At 43.4% G+C, this 21457-nt stretch overlaps 2 protein-coding genes across 5 annotated transcripts; one reads left to right on the top strand and one right to left on the bottom strand.

The window, feature by feature from the left end:
• The first annotated feature begins 1456 nt into the window (after nucleotides 1–1456).
• On the top strand, nucleotides 1457–7977 carry dhdh.2 (dihydrodiol dehydrogenase, tandem duplicate 2). Its single transcript, XM_053866816.1, has 7 exons — nucleotides 1457–1558; nucleotides 1996–2107; nucleotides 2952–3115; nucleotides 3235–3487; nucleotides 3575–3699; nucleotides 3773–3923; nucleotides 4116–7977. The coding sequence occupies exons 1-7, from the start codon at nucleotides 1469–1471 to the stop codon at nucleotides 4223–4225; spliced, it is 1005 nt and encodes a 334-aa protein (XP_053722791.1). The 5' UTR covers nucleotides 1457–1468; the 3' UTR covers nucleotides 4226–7977.
• Nucleotides 4324–21253, bottom strand: pkma (pyruvate kinase M1/2a). Of its 4 annotated transcripts, none has more exons than XM_053866814.1 (11): nucleotides 21229–21253; nucleotides 15030–15214; nucleotides 14435–14526; nucleotides 10569–10700; nucleotides 10201–10387; nucleotides 9859–10129; nucleotides 9586–9736; nucleotides 9275–9427; nucleotides 7396–7562; nucleotides 6073–6254; nucleotides 4324–5208 (listed from the first exon to the last, which is right to left on the bottom strand). In XM_053866814.1, the coding sequence occupies exons 2-11, from the start codon at nucleotides 15184–15186 to the stop codon at nucleotides 5102–5104; spliced, it is 1599 nt and encodes a 532-aa protein (XP_053722789.1). In that variant the 5' UTR covers nucleotides 15187–15214; nucleotides 21229–21253; the 3' UTR covers nucleotides 4324–5101. The 4 variants fall into 4 exon arrangements, with proteins under 4 accessions (XP_053722789.1, XP_053722790.1, XP_053722787.1 ...); XM_053866815.1 differs by lacking the exon at nucleotides 21229–21253 and adding an exon at nucleotides 19940–20108; XM_053866812.1 differs by lacking the exon at nucleotides 21229–21253 and adding an exon at nucleotides 17588–17748.
• Nucleotides 21254–21457: the final 204 nt, after the last annotated feature.

The following is a 21457-nucleotide window of genomic DNA, read 5'->3' as shown; positions in this document are numbered from 1 at the left end:
CCTCCTCCATATTAGAATGGATTATTAAATCTTAGTCCTGCATGAACACTGTCTCAACAGCATTACAATAATAATAATAATAATAATAATAATAATAATAATAATAATAATAATAACAACTCAGTTGGGAATCAGTGGTTGCACTGGTGGTCAGAGAGGAATCGCCATTGTCTTTTTTGTGTTTATTCCTATGATTTTGATTCTGAGAATAGAGGAGGGGGGATGGAGATGAGCCTGAAGGTCACTCAAGGACGACTCAGCGCGTCCAATAGGAATGCAGGGATGTTTTTGTTAGGGAAGATGAGGACACTTGCTCAAGCATGGAAGAGATTCAACCCAGCGGTCTCTGTTCCAGGAGGCAACTTAGTCAACAGATGATGTGGAAAATAAGAGCCCTGCGTTTTGTTGAATTATCCCCGACTTGATAAAACACAGAAGGCTGGGACTTAAAAACGAGCCTCACCTGTTCAAGCCATCCATTATTATTCCCTTTTCAACAGAATACACAATGGGTGGATTAAAGTGGGCGAACGTTGATCAGGAGCTTCCAGACAGAAATCCTTCAAACTCTTAAAAGGTTAATCCCACAGTTACACACAAGAAGGTGAAAGAGCAGAATCGTTTATGGTGCAGCTGCAGACCTTCACCGCCATCTTTTGGCTCATAGCGGTAACTACAACTCAAGTATGTGAACGTCTCCTATTTCGAGGACAAGACGATATCATTCAGCTTTACGATGGAACAAAATGCCGCAAATTACCGACCATAAAGTGATTTTCACTCATGAATCCGCATATTTTCTAATAGAAGTTAATTGTTTTATTATAATTAATGGTTCATTCCATCGTGTCACCGTGTGAATTGTTCAATATTAATACAATGTGGTGCGATTTAATATATTTGGGGGTGGGGGTTGCAGGAGCAGCAACTGTGAGCGGCACTCGGATCTGAAAAATCCAAAGGAAAATATCTTAATTTATATTTATTTCATGTTTTATTTCAATCTCGTCTGCCAACAGAAAGATTTCACATGTAGGAGTAAAAATATTTTTCAACTTTGAAAAGGATGTTGCCAGTTTGGTTTGTCCATATATGTTTTTAAAGGTCATTTTTTATATTCAAAATTGATTTAAATTACGTGCCATGAACACAGTAACATAGGTATATATATATATATATATATATATATATATATATATATATATATATATATATATATATACACACATATATATATATACACATATATATATATATATATACACATATATATATATATATATATATATATATATATATATATATATATATATATATATATATATATATATATATATATATATATCGTATTATTGTAGCCAATTCGCCTTGCTAACGTTTCATAACCAGTGGGTGACGTAAGAGTTAAAACCGACACATCGCCATCTGCCGTCAACCTCACGCGACTGCAGTTGAAGTCACTTCCAACATGGCCACCAGGTGGGGGATCTGCGGCGCGGGGAAGATCTGCAACGACTTCACTGTGGCTCTCAGAACTCTTCCTGCTGAAGAGCACCAGGTATCGGCGGCACCGCACCTTCACCTCCGAGTTAACGGAGCAATTCAGTACAGAAGTCCGTGTTACTGAAGGAGGTCCTGTCCCGCCTACGTGGTATGGACCGCCGCATTCCGATTTATAAAGTTTGAAATGTCTCTCTGGTCCGTCACCCCGCGAGGTTTCCGTATCGGAACCAACGGAGAATTGACTGGCAACATTGCAAAGTTAGTTTCTAGTTGTTTTGTTTTGTCCTAGAACGCACGCCACATCACGGCCGCGCCGCTAATGCGAGGTTTACGGTATTGTACGGCCTGCGCGTCACGTGGCATTGTTTTCAGTGAGCCTTAACTTCCGGCTGCATGTCAACACGCCACTTTAGCGACAGTATTGACTCATTTTTCTGCGGCTTTTGACGTTGATCCTTCCCAACAGTGGTCGTCACCTCTCTGTCCGTCCAGGTTGTGGCTGTGGCCGCTCGCAAGCTTGAAGATGCACAGGAGTTCGCCAACAAGTTCAGCATCCCGCGGGCTTATGGCGGCTATGAGGCGCTGGCCCGAGATCCACAGATCGGTGAGTTCAAGCTCACGTTTGTCGTTAAGATGTTCATTTGTGCGTCTGCAAAAGACTCTATTAGGTACATTACATTGTACATGTACACCATATCAGATGTAATGTTGATGTTGATATAAAACTCACTAAGACTGAAAGTAAAAATATATACAGTGGTACCTCCAAGCCTTAAAAAAGGCTTTTGTAGGAGTGAATGTAGAGCGTCTGCTGCAGGTGCGCTGTTCCTCTATGTGTGTGGCCGCTGCATGTGGGAGGGGTTGCCGAGTGAGTGACGTCTCTCCAGAAGTGAAGAGGTGCCCGGTGCGTGTCCAGCTCTGAATGTGCGCTTCTGTGCAGTTTGGCTGTGACAAAGTCATGAACTAAGTAACTTAGCTCTGTCCCAGACTCGCCTCATCCCTGTCCCAGCTCCAGCCCACAACAGGACATCAAACACAGGAGTGTGCGCTCCAGCCTCGGAGGTGTGGAGAGTGAGCACCTCCCCTGTGACACTCTACCACGGTCCAGTGTGGAGACAGGAAAGATTTTACACCTCAGTATGAAGAAAAAACAGTCAGTAAATGTAGTTAACGGAACACGTCTGCATACAGAGGCTGTGTTGTACACAATAACAAAGCACGTCGTGGGTCAGCTGATCGGTCCGCGCACGTTATGGTTTTTCCGGCTTTTGTCGGGGGCGTTCGAGTTCTGGATTTTCAATCGAAATCCGAAGCAAAAAAATCTCGATTTATTCGAATTCCGGGACTTTCGAAAACCGAGGTACCACTGTATTTCACTTGGTGGAAATGTTTGAAGAAATATGCGTTGCTTGTTTGTGATATCAATACACCCCGTTGTGGTGTTTCAGATGTGGTGTACGTTGGCGTCATCCATCCGTACCACCTCTCTGCTTGTCTGCTGTTCATGAACGCCAAGAAGAACGTTTTGTGTGAGAAGCCACTGGCCATGAACGCCAAGGATGTGAAGCAGATCCTGGCCTGCGCCAAAGCCAACAACGTCTTCCTCATGGAGGTGAGGGCGTGGCTTCTTCGGTCGTATCAAGGGACTGCGGGTGACTTCGTCGGTCAGATCGGAATCCCACTCTGTCCGTCTGCAGCGCCGTCAAAAAATACATCTGGATTTTGGTTCAGGCTATTTGGACTCGGTTCTTCCCGGCGTCGGTGGAGATCCGGCGGCTGCTGGCGCAGGGGGAACTGGGTGACTTGCAGATGGTGCGTTCAGAGTTCGGAGTTGCCATCAGTCACGTTCCACGATCCAGACTGAAAGAGTTGGGAGCCGGAGCCATTCTGGATATCGGGGTCTACTGCCTGCAGTTCATCTGCATGGTTTATGGTGGAGAGAAGCCGGAGAGCGTGCACGCCGCCGGAGTGTGCACGGACACAGGTGATACTGAGTAACCCTGCATCGTATTTCTGCAAGAGCCAAACTGAAATAATTAGCTCTTGTTGTTCTGCATTTATCCTCACACAGGTGTGGATGAAACTGTTGTGGTCACTTTGAAATTCTCCAAAAACCGGATGGCAGTGTTCATGTGCTCCTCCACGATCCTGCTGCCGAACGAAGCCATGATCGTGGGCACGAAGGGAAATATCCGGGTGGGTCTTCAGAAGTTCATCTACTCTTGATGTTGAATCCTGAATCTCATCTGGTTTTCTGGATCTCCTGAAGATCCCGGCACACATGTGGTGCCCCACATCTCTTGTGGTCAACGGGAAGGAGACAGAGTTCCCGCTGCCAGAACCGTCGTTGCCTCTCAACTTCATCAACAGCACTGGCATGAGATACGAAGCCGAGGAGGTTCGACAGTGTTTGCTCAAAGGTATTTTACATGAATGAGTGAAATAATTTTATGATGTTAAAATGGGATTGGCTCCAGCACTCCCCGCAATCCTGAACAGGACTTTGCGATGGTTAGCTGTAGATGTATGAATGCAAACAGTAGTTCACAGCATGTAGTTCACAGTTTTGAAGGCTTGAGGCAGGAACTGAAGCATCTTCTCTGGTGACACAGGGCTGAAGGAGAGTGCAGTGTTGCCCCACAGCGACTCACTGCTGCTAGCAGAGCTGGAGGACGAGCTGCGCAGGCAGATGGGCGTGGCCAACAGCCAGGACTGCCAGTGAACTGTCGGGTACACGTCCTCCCACTCAATAAAACCCTCATGTTGCTCAAATGCTCCCTCAGTCCTTCACAACGCATGCGAGTCCCAAAGACAAGACAGTTGTTTGATTTCATGGACTTTACTGATTGAAATCCAGTCTTCCACAGCTCACCCCATGTTCACTTTCAGCCAAACAATCAGAAGCATGTTAGACGGCGACACTCACAGAGGAGACGAACGAGCGCGAGGGGTTATGAAGCCATCGCTGGCGGCTCTGAAGGAAACTAAATCACATCCCAGGTCACTTAAAAAGGTGCTTAGTTTGATAAATGAACACTGTTTTTCTAAATGCCAGCGAGTACAGAGAACACCTTACAACATAAATACAGCAGCTCTAACAAGACATCCAAAACTGACAACTCTCTGACAAAATATAAGCAGTCTTGGATGTGAAACTCACCACATAGTCAAGTATACTTGAGTGTAACATAGCTCGGAGTGCAACACTAACACGCACACACAGAAAGCGCACACACAGCGGGTCTGTTTTGGTGGAGAGGTGGAGCCCTTGACGTTTCGTCACTTTGTTCGGTAGTCCGGCGGAGGAGTGTCGATTACATTTCAGTGCGAGGGGAGTGCTCCGGCAGGATGGGCGCGTGGCCTCGCCACCAACTCCACCGAAATCAGAGCGCATGCACGAGGCCTGCCGACGGCACTCGAGTGAGCGCGGCACAGCAGTTTCTGGTCTGAGGTTGGGCCGACTGGATTCAGGAATCACTGTGAAAGGAATGGACTGAGAAAGTGTGCCCTAATTCTTCAGAGGTTCATCTAAAACCGTGAGGTCGAGTGTGGAGATGGGATGTCGGGCAGGCGGGCTGGAGGAAACCTGAGCAGCTTTTTAGGCCACCAGGACCACACGCATGGTGTTGGTGTAGCCAGAACCGGGGCGCCAGCCGGTCAGTACGATGACAACGTCTCCGGTCTTGAAGAAGCCTCGGGCCTTACCTGTGAAGCAAAGGTCCACCCATCAATTAAAACATTTTTGAGGGGCCAGGTACATGTTCAGAGTGTGTTCATCTTCACACAATTTCAAAATAAGATCTCGCACATGAAGATGAAATGTTGATTATTGTGTGTTTGCCGCACACCACAAAGATAAAGATTCTGCCTCACCACCGATCGACAGTCACATGACCACACGTGGAAAAAACTAGGTCATTACAAGCAAATACATCTCAGAACATGAAAGTTCGTGGATGACGGTGGTTTTATGCATTTTTTAAACTACAAGAATCCTGAAAGAAACATTACTCAATGGCATGACACGTTTGCTCCTGGTGGAACTAAAATGTGTTTTATTTAACTTGAAGTACTCAAAATGCACCGTTTTCGCTCTGGTGTCTGTAGCTCCGCAAGCGGAGCTGATCTCCTGGAGGACTGGAGACGAGAAAGAGCAGCTGAGACCAGCTGTGGTGTTGGAACTTCGGACATGTGGGTGAAAGCGGCACATTTTGAGCGCTTTAATGTGAATAAAAGATGTAAGGAGCTCAAGTTCAGAACATTGCCGAGTTCGTCTCATGACTCAGTCTCGATGCTGGACCCCGTTTTCAACTAATTTAGAAGTGATCCTCATGCATTCTGAAGCTGGGTGCACCATTGATCTTTCTACAGGGCAGACAGCACCACTGCACCCGCGGCTTATGTATGAACAACATCCATTTTCTTACTTTAATTTAGTGGCTAACATTCCAGAATTTACGGTAATGAAATTGAAGCGTTGCAGCCTTGTTTGTAGCACATTAAAAAGTTCACGTTTTTTAAGAACTATTTTTTTCTCTGCGACATAACTATATTAATAATAATCTTTACCCATATCCATGGCGAAGTTGACGCGCATGTCCACGTCCTCGGCCCAGACGTCGTGCGCCGGTTTAGTGTAGAGCACAGGGAAGATTCCTCGGTACAGGTGGGCTTGGCGAGCAGTCTGCGCGTTACGGGTCACAGCCAGGATGGGAGCGCGGGGCCTGTACCTGGAGAGCAGGTGGGCGGACCTGTGCACGGGCAGGGAGGAGACCAGAAAGAATTTTAATCCAAATCAAATAATAGGTAGGCAACGTCAAATTAAAGGGTTAATTTAAGAGAAATATCCATCTAGTAATCTGAGTTATAACAGTTCTTTCTTTTCCTTAAAAGAAAAATCATGTATCAAGAGCAAATGGAAGAGGCACTGCTACCAGTTTCATTTCGCAAGTGCACAAGTTGGAGAGTGAGATCTAAAATGACAGCCCACTACCTTCCCCCACCCTGTGTAGCTCAAACACACACACACACACACACACGCAGAGAAGACAGGATCTGGTGGGGGGGGTCTTACCTGCAGGAAGCATCACGTCACTTCTTACCTCCCAGTCTTGGTGAGAACAATGATGGCACTAGCGCAGCATTTGAAGGACGACTCGACGGCGCCCACGGCCACCGCCTCAGACGGGTCTCTGGTCAGCTGGGTGCTTCGGCGGAGCTCCTCAAAGAGCTGCCTGTGGAAGGTGGCGGCTTCGGCCTCTCGGGCTATCTGATCCCGGAATCATTGGGAAGGATGTGGGGAGTTAAACTCAGTCATGCTCACAAACACACTCCGCAGCAGCAGCAGCTCTCAGACCCCACTGGGGCAGACGGGCTCGCCAAACTACAACCTTATCTAATGCCCCTCAAGTAGGTGACGAGATGTCACTTGGAATATTTGTACCAAAATAAACTGAGACTGTTATTTATGAGCGTTATGTTTTGTTTTTTTGCACCCCCTAGTGGCCAACAAGTTAGCTTTGTAACCATGATAATTTCATAACATAATAAAAAATAAATTGAGCGGAAATGTGTAAAATAATCCGCATTTAATTACATAGAAAAACTAAGCTCTTGAATCCAATAATTAAAAAAAAAGAAATCCAATAAAACAAAACTCAAAGTTCATAACTTTGCAGAGAACTTCAAAAGTTTGAAACATACATTTACGTGATAGTCATTGCTCTTCGATTGAGTTTCATACTAGTTTTCAGGAGGATGCCAATCCTCCTGATCCTTAAATTGACTTGCCAGTCTGCCCCAGTTACCTGCCCTGACCTGCCTCTCCCTACTCTCCCTCATGAACACGGGATCGATGAGCGAGAACCTTCCGGGCTCAGACATCCCGCCTACCTTCCAGAGCCTGTGATCACAATAATTCCAGACGCTAAGCTCTTAAAGGAGGCCTCAACGGCACCGATAGCAATGGCCTCGGCCGGGTCTTTGCAGTACGGCGTGGAGCGACGCAGGTCCTCGAACACCTGCCGGTGGAACATGGCCGCTTCGGCTTCACGAGCAATCTGCCACAATTGAAGGCGTCAAGCAAAGGCATTCCCACACCAGGCCAGCGTGGAAGCAAGGGAAGGAAGTTACAAGGAGGAAGGACAAAAGGGCAAGGAACACAGGACAGAAGAAGATTATTAGACACAACCAAGAAACCACAGGTGAGGGAAGGTGAAGTTGAGTTTGAGACAAGTTAGTGGGGGAGAGAAACAAATGCATGAGTGTCAAAATATTCCAAGATTCACCACCTGTCATGACAAATTACACAATGGAGGACCAACAATTGAAAATTAACAATGTGGATTAGATCACATACAGTGGTTATACACACGCGTGAAAGTGAGAAAGCAAAGAGCAAGAAGCAGAGTTGTTTTTATGATGCGGTGCCTCAAGAGGTGCTTATGTAGCGAACATATGATCCAAACTGCTTCATGAAACAGAGGCCACCAGATGGCACTGTCCACTGAAAAACGTTTTGACTTAAACAACTAATTCAATGAAACCTCTCAACATTTCTATAGAAAGAGCACCATCTAGTGGCCTCTGAATATTAGGACAGTGCTTCATCTTGAGCTTGCAATACTGTTGCAGGATACCTCATCCACCCATCACCATTGTACCATGAAGCCAAGCGTAAATAGTAGGAGGCATAGAACAAGAGAATCTCTTGCCACCCATATGTAAACAAACCACCCAGCAACACGTTCAAGCAAAAATATATACATTATTCCATTTCTCTGTATCAGTGTTTTGTTCAATACATTTGTTTCGCATTACTTTGATAGCAACGTTCAGCCACTGCAGTAAAATGTTTGTTTGCAGAGCTTTTGCTGTTGATGCAGGAGGCTGTGCAGCTAGACATTCACGCTTCAGTCGCAGGGAGGGACGCTGCCGGATGATTCCAGTTTGTTAAGATTTAATTTAGTGGTCTTGTCACGAGGGGTGGACATGTACACTGACACAAAAATCAGCTGATCGGCTCGGTTGTGCACATGGATGCAGACCTGACCAGTGATCGGCAGACACCATCCCTCTTTGATCCAAATGAAATTTAATTCAGAACAAGCTCGATCAGCTCATTTCATTCGGAAAGACGTGTTTGCATGCAGCATTTTCATTCAGAGCAGGCGTTTATTCCCAACGCCGCAACTGTCTTGTTGCTTAATGGCAGTCAGGGAAGCATATATTATTGACTGCCTGAATAAAGTGTGCACTATTGTTCATACTAATGAGTTACATTTAACGCTTGACTATCACTTGAAGAACTGAAAGGATCAGAATGACTTTAGAATAAGCATCCGTGTTATTTGGTGTTATTAGTAGCGAAACATGCACTGAACAACAAGTTCAAAAGGCAGGTGTTGTAGAACTGCTGAGTCACTCCAGCGTCTGCATGACAGTGTGAAGACACTGAGAAGAGTTTACATCAATGTTCACAGTCAGAGGAAGACTTGCTGTTAAAAGCAGGAGTAAATAACACATTTCCCAACAAATTTTTTTTAAATTCTTTTCTCTCCCTGACCAATCCTCCCTCCCCACATAATCGAGCATATAAAGAGTGTAATTCAGGCAAACAAAACATGTCATGTTAGTGAATAAAACGGCTAGGAATGTTAAATGAGAGCAGCCAAAGAGTATTTTTTAAAAAGTGATCAAGCAACTGAGACAACATGACATGTCACAACCATTTTCTAGTCTGCAAAACAAAGGCTTAATTTCATGGACTCACCATGTGCTGTGTGCGCACGGCCTCCAGGGGGTAGTCTCCCTTGGCGGTCTCGCCGCTCAGCATGATGCAGTCGGCGCCGTCCAGCACGGCGTTGGCCACGTCGCTGCCCTCAGCACGAGTGGGACGCGGCTTCTTGATCATGCTCTCCAGCATCTGAGCATCAAAAGCATTGATCAAGTTCTGGCCAATACTGCTTCATTTAAGAAAATTAAAATTGAGCAGAGCGACAAATAATCTGAATAACACTAACAATGAAAGAAACACGTTTTTATCCATTTAAATGACTCTATGTTGATGAGAGGAAGTCAGACCTGAGTGGCACACGTGATGGGCTTGCCAGCTCGGTTGCAGCGGCCGATCATCATCTTCTGGGCGAGGAAGACCTTCTCAGTTGGGATCTCGATACCCAGGTCACCACGGGCGACCATGATGCCGTCGCTGGCCTCCATGATCTCGTCGAATCTGCAAACACATGTGTTATTCCTCGCACCAGGCTTCACCCCATCGTGAGAGAGAAAAACATGTCCTGAAGCAAACACACTCAGACAACAGAAAAAATAAACAGCCAGCACATGACTGCTCACCTGCGCACTCCCTCGTGGTTCTCCAGCTTGCTGATGATCTTGATGTTTTTGCCCTTCTCTCCCAGCACCTCTCTGACAGCGTGGACGTCGGCGGCTTTACGGATGAAGGAGGCGAAGACCATGTCCACTCCCTGCTCCACGCCGAACGTCAAGTCTTGGATGTCCTTTTCCGAGACGGCTGGCAGATCTACAGCAGCGCCTGGGAGGTTCACTCCCTTCTTACTGCCCAAGGATCCACCGTTCTCAATCTCACAGTTGAGGTAATCGGAGCCTGCAGGCGAAGAGCGAGAACTCGGAGATTAAACAATCTCGGTGAGAGAGAGAGGTTTGACTTTAACTCACCGATTTCTTTGACCATCAGGGAGATGAGGCCATCGTCGATGTAGATCTTGCTGCCAACCTCCACCACCTTGGTGATGTTCTTGTAGTCCAGCCACAGAATCTCATCACTGCAGTTATCCTGGTGGGAATCATCCAAGGTGATCTTGATCATGTTGCCCTTCTTCAGCTCCACCTCAGCTGTGCCACTCTGTCACAGAAAGAGGACCAAATCAACATCTGATAAACATTGACCATTTTCTTCCTCCTCGAGAGGTTGAACCAGGCCCACCAGAACCATCATCCATAAGCAACCTTTTTCCCGTTACTGAAAACTCATGAACTTTCGCGTCAGTTTTGAGAAACTGAACCAATATACCAACTGAACTTACTCCTCGGATGAGTCCAGTCCTGATCTCTGGCCCTTTGGTGTCAAGTGCGATTCCAATCGGCCGGTACTGGATGCTGCCGGGCTCGAAGCTCTCACAGGCCTCACGCACATTCTTGATGGTACCTGCATGATACTGAGGTGGAGAGAGAGAGAAACTCTCTTCAGAAAAGACACGGCTGATGTCATTTTAAACGTGTGGCCATTACCATTGTCATTCATTCTGTGTCGAATTGATATTTTACAGTGAACATTCAAATTGTCTCAAGTAAAGCAACTTTTATTTTTTGAGCAGTATTATTGGTATATTGCTAATATTGCTTCATCTATGACTCCCCCCCAATAATAACTGGTATATGTAGTTCAACACACGACCTACAATAGTGATTGTTACACACCAAAGTAAACCTGTTATGAGGGACGGGAAACTAATTCACAGATATTATATCCAAGCAACAGAGCTAACTATACACACAGCGGCCCACAGTAGGGTGCTCAGCATGTTGTCACTGTCGCAGATGACTAAAGTGATAAGCTTCACTTAAGTTCTTAGTGAAAGCTCTGCCCAAAAAGCTGCGTCGAAAACGTCATATGGCAATGCCAAGGGTGATTCATTGCCACTGAAATGTAATACTGTAAAATGGGTTGTATATTTAATCATCCGATAATATTTTGTATACATTTTCTTTTGAGATTGTCATGACAAATCAGTTATGTGAAGTTCATCTATGAAGTTGCAAAACAGAACATTAATGGCGATGCCAACATATTTTCATGAGGTGAGGTCATTTGATAAAAGAAAAAGGCATGACTTGTTTAACTATGAGGAAAGTCACAAATGGTAGATAAAACAAAGAGAAAGGGAAAGAAGAAAAAAAATCCCAAAACTTCCACAAGGTGGATTTAAAAAGGAATGACGAATAAAAACAGAAATTATGAACAGCAGGGCTTTTCGGTTATGCAAAACATTTCTTGATGAGAATCCTCATGAAGGAAACGTGACTACAGGCCAAGGGACTTCAATAGATGATGCAGGGCTGCCTAAACTTTCCACGAAAACCCTGGTGTACATTACACAAAACTGAGTCAACATTCAGACTGATACCAAAAGTGTTGTGAAAGTCAAGACGTGTCAAGAAAGAGCCAATATAAAAGATATGTGCATTGATGTCAGTTCAACAAGAACCTTCAGGGGGCAGTAAAGTAACACTCTAATGCCCAGACAAGAAATATCTTACACAACCACAATATATTTTGAACCCATCAAAGGCACCGGCAAGCACTTTGTGACAATATTGAATTACTGAAATGTGTTAGTTGTCACCTGATCTTATTGTCTCACCATGTCTGGTAGCAGCTACGAAGATTAAATTAAAGGTCTTTTTTAGAGAGAATGTTGACGAAGCTATATTTGAAGACGGAGCGCTTCGACTTAAAATATAATTCATTTAACATTTAGTAACAGTAGTAAAAATACAGGAGGGAGATAAATATTGTTTTCAGGTAATGGCATTCGTGAGTGTACTGTTAAATAAATATTTTGTGAATAAGCAGGAAGATCATGCTAAATGATCTTTGCATGAATGAGCTTTGCAGCTAAATGGGGATGATCCTGAATCATTGTCACTCAACTTAATGCCAAGGTTGTTGGTCATGACAGAGTGAACTTCACTCCAAGTCCATTACCAAACCATCATGTCAAAAGGACAATGCAAAAGTGAAAGCGAGAGGCAAAGGTCCACAGCACTCATACCATCACTGCCACTCGGTTCCAGAAGTGGCAACTAAGATTTCAGATAAGGCCACTGGACTTTGATTTGGATCTTAAAAAAACTGCGCACTTGCTTTATTCAATGCCTCCTAGTGATAAACAAATGATAAACCTGACTATTTAATTACAAAACTCAGGACTATAAAAAGTCCCATGTAAGATTTGGGAAAATATGTGCCCAACTCAATTGTAATTACAGCTACAAAGCACATCTCACCAGTCATGTGTGGATAGACAAAGGCAAATACAAGCTTGAGACCAAATATCCTGCTGCCTAGCAGCTGAACTGAGGACTCTTTCACATACAATTAGATTAAATTTTTTTAATTAGATGTAATTAGATTTAATTCTAAGCAGATGCCTGACTAACTTGACATGGTTGGCTGCAAAAAAACAAAACAAAAAAAACGCTGGCATATTTTTCTTCACTCTTGGCGTCATGTTCGGTTGCGTCTTGTTTTCATTGTCCTGTTTGCAGTACGTTGTCCTCATTTGAACCCGAACCTGAGGATAGTGGGTCACACTGAGGAAACCTCATTTGTAGGTGTAGCAGAAAGGTGTGTGCACCTGTGATACCGCATGATAGTTTAATGACTCACTAGGACTGTGCATGAAACTACCACCAGCAAATATACGACTCCATGAATGATTTAAAACGTAAAGGTAAATCTGCTGCGTCCAACAGGACGTCGCCTCATTATGAAGATCGCTCTGACATTGACTCCAATTATAATCTTATCTTTTACAAGTGTGGGTGGTGTGTGTGAGTCAAGAAGGCAGAACTGTGACCCAGAACTATAAGGTCATTCAGGCGTTGGCATTTATAGTAAAATGATTCTATCATCAGTAAAGGGTTCATTGTGGCACCATTAATGTTAAAAGTTAACAGTGGGAATGCTGGATTTTTAGTTGATGATTGACAAATCAAGAAGATCCCTTCCTTCTGTACCGATCAAAAGTCGCAATTCAGCAAACCTATCTTCTAATCAAACCATTTCATTTCATTCAAGCACCGTCTTTGATAGAGCTGTTAAATTGGGTTTTGAGATTGGGACAGAGTGACGGCTCTGTAGCCGTTTATTTTCGGTTCATGATATGGTGTCCGAGTGAGTGTCTCTTTTTGTATAGATGATCTTTTGATGCATCTCCGCTGCTGCAGCTTTGTTTTACTCATTTAGTCGCTCTTTTCTTCAGTTCAGTATATGCGTTTAAAATATGAACAAAAAGAGAGCTTTCGTTTGTCATGTCTAATATGTACATGCAATATCAGTGGTGTAAACTGATTATTATCTATTTTCTCGTAATTACTTTTGCAAAGTAATTTGCACTCGAACCTTTGATCATGTGAGATTCCATCTTTAAAAATGAACCTTTTTGAAATTTACCCTGTTTTTTTCATTTACCCTGTCGTCGTGCGCCATGTCAAAAATGGATTCTTTTATTTCAATATGTTTTATTTATTTTGAATATAAATGTGTATTTTGTTGTATATGTATCTATTTTGTGAATGTTTATCTCAATGAGTTATTTTTATTTCATTATTTTATTTGAGTTCCGGGTCTTGTCATGTGACGTCCGGAAGCCCACTCAACCTCATAGCTGTGCGTATGCCAGAGAGGGTAAGTTGCAGCATCTGTTCTCCGTATGACATCCGTCTAGTTTATTGTCAGTGTTATACGTATTGTATTTTGTCCGCGATGTTGAAAGATGTGTGTTTTGCGTTACACGTAATGTAAATTGTGTCGTTGTCCTAACATGTAATGTGTAAATTATGTGTGTGTAGGTGCTGTAGGCTACGTCCGGACTTCATTTGATTTGCTTCCAAAGTTATTGTTTTCACAGTTGCTGAAAAATAAAAGAAAATATTTTGAACGGACTGTCAGTTGTGACCTCCGTTACATATGCATGCTCTTGCCTAACTCTTACTCCAGAATTTTCCAATGCAAACTGCTTCTTTCTCTTGACACAACTACTGTACTGGTGAAGTCTAATCTGGGGAAAACAAATATTGCTGACAGAGTCAACTCACTGATAAGTCACGTTTCATCGGCTTGAACGTGACTCGACGTGTCTGACCTCTCCATTGTTTCAAGTCTCACCTCGTGTGTTCCGTGAGAGAAGTTCAGACGGGCGATGTTCATTCCAGATTTGATCATCTCCTTCAGGGTGTCGACCGAGCGAGAGGCCGGACCTGTAAAAACAAAAAGCTGTCGCTTTTAGGAACTTTTTTTTCCACAACATTGCACCTTTGTTATGTTTCTGTTTGCAAACAAACTACATTTATTCAAGTATTTGTGGACGTCAGTGCGTCATTGGTTTATTGTATTGGTTGTTGCCCATAGAAATGTTGTTTGTGACAAACAATAGCAAAGTATTCTTTTTTTTCCAGTGTATCCCCTTAATGGGGTGGTGGGTGCAGGGAGGGTGGGGGCGACAGGCAGAGGGACCCTCTTGACAGGTTGGCAGACCATTACAGGGCCTTAAAAGAGTCTCTTTCACTAGAAATGAAATGCATTCATAACCACTAAAACCTGTATTGCTCATCCTTTATTATCATTCACTTCACCTGCAGGCTAAACAAATACTACTCAGCTTATTTTGATCATCTGATAAATCCGATCTCAAATATTGCTACGACATATAAAGCCACAAAATACAACTCTCATGGACTGTTGGAAGGGCTTCAGACTGTACCGATGGTGCAGATGATTCCAGTGTTGCGGGCAGTTGTGGGTTCAGAGTCGATGTCCAGCAGGCACATGTGCTCCAGGAAGGTGTCAGCCATGGCGGCGTTCAGCTGCTGCGTCTGGATGAAGGCGGAGCCCATGTCGACGTTCTTCGGCTGAGGCATGGTGATCGCTTGAGAATGGGAAGAAGTTCTGGTAAGAGAAATTGCAAAAGGTTGTTCATCAGGATAAAATGAGGGATAAAAACATGACCATAACTGCTCTAATTTTACACCTTAATTAGCATCTTTAACATTGACATATTTATTCAAGAATCTCAAGGCTGCAGATACGGCTCAGAGCCACCATCATTGAACCAAACCACTGAAGAGAGAACAGAGTGAGAGCTCACCAAGTGGAGCATCACCTGTTACATAATCAAGAGGATATACAAGACAGGAGCTGAGGCTTGTGTTTTTTTTAAAAATTTTTTTATAAAATCCCACAACAACTATCGCTGGCAACAGTCCTCGGTCCCAGGGACATTCGTCTGTACAGTGTGTTCTCCCTGAGTCATCGGAAGCAGCAAGCAGTCAGATGCTCAGATCAGCATTTCCCACCTGTAATCCATCGCAAGTGAATACAAGTCTGCATGACAGCCACCACTGCACACTCACAAACTCCACCGTGATATATCCAGACGTGTTCTGACAACAGTGGTATTTAGAGAGAGTGAATGTGGTTACTACTGGCACAGTATTCACTGGCTGCAGTTACATAATCACGCTGCAACGTTCTCCCAACACACACATGCGGTTCTTTTGTCTTCCTCGTCACTGGCAAAAGGGGAACCTTCTGTTTAAACACCAGAACACACATCCGAACTGGTCTTTCAACAAATCTAGTAAACATCTAGAACGCAATGCCATGTGTTCCATGAGGTTCCATGAGGAGCAGAACAAAACATGTCCATTCCATTTTGAAAAAAAAAATGTGGTGCATAAACACATGCATTACATGGACTTCAAGCTTCAGAAATGCCGGTTGGTATTTCTACATTGTCATCATCTGATCTCTTTTTATTGCGACACATTGTTTGGAAATTTAGAATGTTGCAAATGAGGAATCTGAACAATTAAGTTCAAGCAGAACTCGTTAAACGTCCTGCACTGATGTTAGTGCTGTGCTGAACCGGTCTGCTCCGCCCAAATGGCTGCACAGGATGCATGTGGTCACACAAAACGCCTCAACATGATGAAGAAAAAGAAAAGAAACAGGATACCCTCTTCAGGATCAGATTTGTCGGACCTATTGTGACACGGTTCGACCACTTGGACCAGAATTTACCATTTTAAAAAGCGGCTTTAGAGTCTAATGAAACTGCCTTGCCTCCTGGCTCAGCTCTTTTGATACGTCATAACCTCATGCTGTCTCTCACCACTTGAGATTTCAACTGTAGGCTAAAATGATTTTTACCTACGTATGATTAAAAAAAAGAAATAAAGATGAAAAAATATGACATACAGTACAAATAAATGTATGACATGAAATAAACATGCTTCCTTGTAAGGCATATATGGCCATTCTGACTTGGAGAAATGCAGCGGTTTCTTTTTACTGCTTGTCGTGTGACAGCGGGAAAACATATTACATTTAATTGTGATTTCCTGTAAGTCATCACGTTTCAATCGCAAGTGAGTCCCGGTGGTGGGATTCCTTGTGCGACCATGACAGCAATCTACTGCCTCCATTGAGCCTGCTGAATGATGATGTAACAGTTCAGTCAATGGAGCAGAGCAGAAGCCGTACGTGAGCACAGTCACATCCCACCACAGCCAGTCCAGAGGCAGACTGAGTGGGCCGAGCTGCCGACAGCAGGCGAGCAATGCTGGAGAAACGTGAGAAAGAACCAACCAACCAAGGCGCCACTTCACAATAATCTAAAATCATTTCACCCTAAGAATACTATTATTCAACTGGAAAATTAATTACTCAAATTCATTATTAAAAACCACCTTTATTTACCCAGTTAATAACATGATATGCTTCGAATGAAAACAATTTCCGAGTAACTAGCAGGCAGTTGGATCAGATATATCGCAAATTTGCTTAGGGAGCAAGTTTTATTACTAGAGAAGATACTCATTGTGATTAATGTTATGAGGACATAAATAGTGATTTTCTTGGTTCACCTAACTGGAGGCCAGTGGATCGGTAAACATCCACTGCATACAGCCCCAGGAAAAAAGACAAACGCGCCATTAAATGAACAGAAAGGTGTTTTTCACAGTTTGACCTCTGTGGCAAGAAGGAGCCAGCAGTGACCGTGACACACATGCAAAGCTAACTTTAGAGCTTGCAGCTAATAATCCTGACCAATCCTCCTCCAACACACACATTAATACATTCTCACTCACCGACACTTCCTGTCTGCCCTAAAGACAGGAAACCTATTCTTCTTATCAGGTAAACACTGTGCTGCAACTGTTGTCACAGTGACATGACCCATACAGTATCGCAGTTGATAGCCACTGTTTGCCCCGAGCTTTAAGCACCAACTCACTAAAAGGCCACAGTAGTACATACCCCCAAAAGATCTTCCTGCTCCTTCTCTTTGGTACAAACAGGCAGGTCAGCGCTGCTGACCTCCTGAGCAGCCCCAATGTCCCAGACTCTCCAATACAAGAAAGCAAACTAAAGCCCGCAAGAGTTGTCAAAGCTTGACCGACCACATGCGTGTGCATGCTTAGGTACAACCCTCACAGGCGAGGAGTAAATCCGTTCAACGATGATGGAGCACTGACTCGACATAGGCTACTGTGCACGAGGATCACAACAACACAGAAAAGCTGAGTGGTCGATGCTAGTGCCAGTCCTGGTCACACAACACCGCGGGTCTAAAAGCATCACAGGCTATTAATAACTAAACATGCCAAGACTGTTTGTAGGATGTAAACCAAGTTGTCATGAAGAAGCAGCACAAATGCGCGGGTTCGTGAGTGCGATGTGACAATAGGTAAATTGAATATTGGTTTTGGAAAAACATGAAAAATGACTCAGAGACATTGCAAACATATCAGGATAATACACAAAACATTAGGCTGACAACAGGAGAGTCGATAACAGATGATTTTACTAGCATGCGTCGAAACAGGTTTCAGGTATAACGTCATCAAGCTTGAAAAATGGAGCACCTCGATGAAGTTAGGTAACCAAAGATATGTTGGCAGAACAGAGCAGTTTTGTGACACAATTAAGTCAGAGACTGACTTATGTCATTCTTGCTTCCTGTTTCAGGCATAACCCAGTAAAAAAATGTTTGGAGGTTTATTTTTTAGGTCATAGATGGAAACGATTACACAATTTTTGCTCTTATAACAGGTGTGACATTTTTAGTTTTCACTCTGCAGACCCCCCACAGCAAATTTAGTATTATTAATAATAATAGCCGAATGGAATAAGAATTGAATCGGGAATGAGTTTGGGAAGTCTATATCAATAGCCAGCTGTACTGGCCATGTCTTTTTAGACCTTGAGCAGTTACAGGCTTCTGGCCCTCACAGACCTCCTGCGGATCTACAGCCCTGATCGCAGGTCAGAGGTGGCTGCTATTCCTGTCTGAAATCACAAAGCGGTTACAAAACTATGTGATGACCTATGTGATGACAATGACTATTGAAACTGTAGGTCTCTCTCTCTCTAACAACTAACTTTCCTTAGCTCCGCTGCCAAAATCAACCAGATATTGGGAGTGGCACAACTTCTTCGTCCACATAACAAACTCAGCTAGGACTACCAGTTTAAATTCAAGGATGAGTTAACAAACCCAACAAAATAATTTGTTTAATATTATTTATATTTTCACACACTGTATGAACCACTATTTTGACAAATTCCAAGGGTTTGTATGAATCAAATTAATCAAGATACTTGAGTAATGGTTTGAAACATTTGGCTCAACCCCGAAAACAAAATGATCGGGCAGATTAATAGCAAGTATACATGTGATTAATTAAAAAAAAAAACATTTAAGTAAAATACTTAGTTTCCTAAAATTCAGACTTAGAAGTTTAACGGCTTTTACACTAGCAGCACTGGCAACTCAAACCTGTCAAACCAACCTCCCAGGATGTATTCGGTGTCAACACGAGCTTTGACTTTCACGATGACACCACTGCAGCAACACTGCAGCAAAGCCAAGTGTACACGACCAACGAATAAACCCATTTAAGAACGAAAACGAGGCAATACTGTTAACAAGAACGAAAACAGTGACGAGATATGTCCATGAGTGGGATGCAGTGCGTCATAGATATTTTTTTCTTGTATAGGAGGGCAACAATTAGAGTAGCAAAGATCAGGTCGAACACGGAAGAGTTGTAATTGTGAGTCTTACTCATAACCACTATTAAGCAGCGGTACTGCAGACGATACACCAGCGGTCACGTCTCATCCCTGCGTCACATTTTCCTCGGCTTTACATGACACGTTCAACCACCAATCAGAGTGCGAGAAACCGAAGGCGCCACACCCACCTCGAGCGGCATCAGGAAGTCATTTTTCAACACTAACTATGGAGCCCATTATTTTTTAAAAGACTTTAGACATCCGTTTAATTCTCTTCAAGGGCAAACGTGCGATGATATTTATGTCTCAACACAAGATTACGCATTTTATAACCGATAGTCTTAAAAATGTAGCGTCTTTTCTGATCGGTGAAATGTTAAATTAAGTAAAGTGGTGTTATAATGACGTTTCTTCCGATGACGGCGTTTAAACACGAGATATTCTGGAGCGGAAACAAGAGGCTGGCGCACATAGCCGTGAAGATGTTCCCAGGGATCAAGTCAGATGAGGTGCGTTGGGAAGAATGTGTAACAAGGCGGCAACAACACGTTAAAACGCTTGACTATGACTAAAGGCTTCACGTGTGCTTACCTTGGATCGACAGTCGTTCTCTGAGACCGATGTAACTGGCGCTACAGTGAGAGCAGCTCAAGGTGATCTCTATAGCCTCTCGCTCCGCGGAACTACTTTGTGAGGATGCTGTGGCATATCCATCCGAGAGGGGTATTTCTAAATCCCACCAAAAATGAGCTTTTGTACCTCGTGCTATTTTAAACACGCGATTGGTATTGTTTTATATGACTCCGCTTTTGTTTGTAATACGGAGTTATTTATATAAATAAACGGAACGTTATAGAAACCCATCGCCAACGCGGAAGGATATTCAAACAAGAACGCGTTGGTGGTGCTGCGCAAAGTTATGTAGCCAATCACAGGGCAGGATGGCATCAGAAGAGCAGAGAGTACAACATGTGACCAAGAGGCGTGCGGCAAGTTTCCTGAACACTGGTATGAAAAACAGACAAAATGTTCCACAGCTTGGCCTGGAAATGTTAGCACGCATGGCTCAGCTCTTTTACCATAATCCTTTTTTGTCGAAAAAATGACCTTCACGCTTCATAGCAGCTTCGATTATCGAGGAAAAGTCATCCGAGAAATTCAAGTACATAAGTCATTCGCGAGAGGCTGATACACGGCATTCAAGCTGACTTGGTCATTGCGTCCACTACATTGAGTGCGACTGTAAAATGATGCCGTAATATAATATTAATGCAGCTGCTATGAGGCGCTAGTCAATGCCGCCATCTAGTGTTCGGTAACCATACATGTCATATTGACAATAGTTCGATAAAACAAAATCGCTTTTAAACCTAAATTTGCATGTATTCCTTGCTTATCCATTATATTAGATATTATATTAAACATTAAATTATTCTTAGGGCTTAAAGGTACAATGGTTTGTGAACATACTTGCATATATTTCCACTCCTTCACAATTCTTAACATGACAATAAACAGCCTTTAGTCTGACGAGACAGTAGCATCATTTAGATGTGAGTTGTACATATTTTTTAGCCCTTTATATTTTAATTAAATCACAGCTGTGAGCTGGAACCATCACATGTGCCATAGAATGCAAAATATGTGTTTGCGTTTAGTTAGAAAGAGGGTATTGTGCAAGTTTCTTTGTCGGCGATCCAGTGTCTGTTTACATTTGATGTGAAATTCAAACTTCAAACAATGGAGTCACGAAAGATAGAAGTAAAGTCAGATATGTGGTCTTGCAAAAGGAAAGATATTTTTTTAGTGTGTGTTTGCGTAATATAATCTTTACTTTGCAATCTGCCATAATGAAAATATTAACATTGTTAATCACTTACTTGCTTGTAGCTGAGCTACTTCCACTTCCCATATTGCAGAACCTCCTGTGGCTTCTTCATGAGCCTGCTGTTTTCCAAATCCTGAGGCCAGTGATGTCCATGTGAGGGACAGATTTGCCATCCAGTCTTCCCATTGTGATGCCGAGGCCCAGCCTGTCATTCAGTATTAGTATGCGATAATACCTGCGACTGAAGGTGAAAGACTCTGGTGAGGATGTTCTCTGAATTT

This window comes from Synchiropus splendidus, chromosome 5 (assembly GCF_027744825.2).
Source record: "Synchiropus splendidus isolate RoL2022-P1 chromosome 5, RoL_Sspl_1.0, whole genome shotgun sequence".
Taxonomy (NCBI): Eukaryota; Metazoa; Chordata; class Actinopteri; order Syngnathiformes; family Callionymidae; genus Synchiropus; species Synchiropus splendidus.
This window is presented reverse-complemented; position numbering and strand designations above follow the sequence as displayed.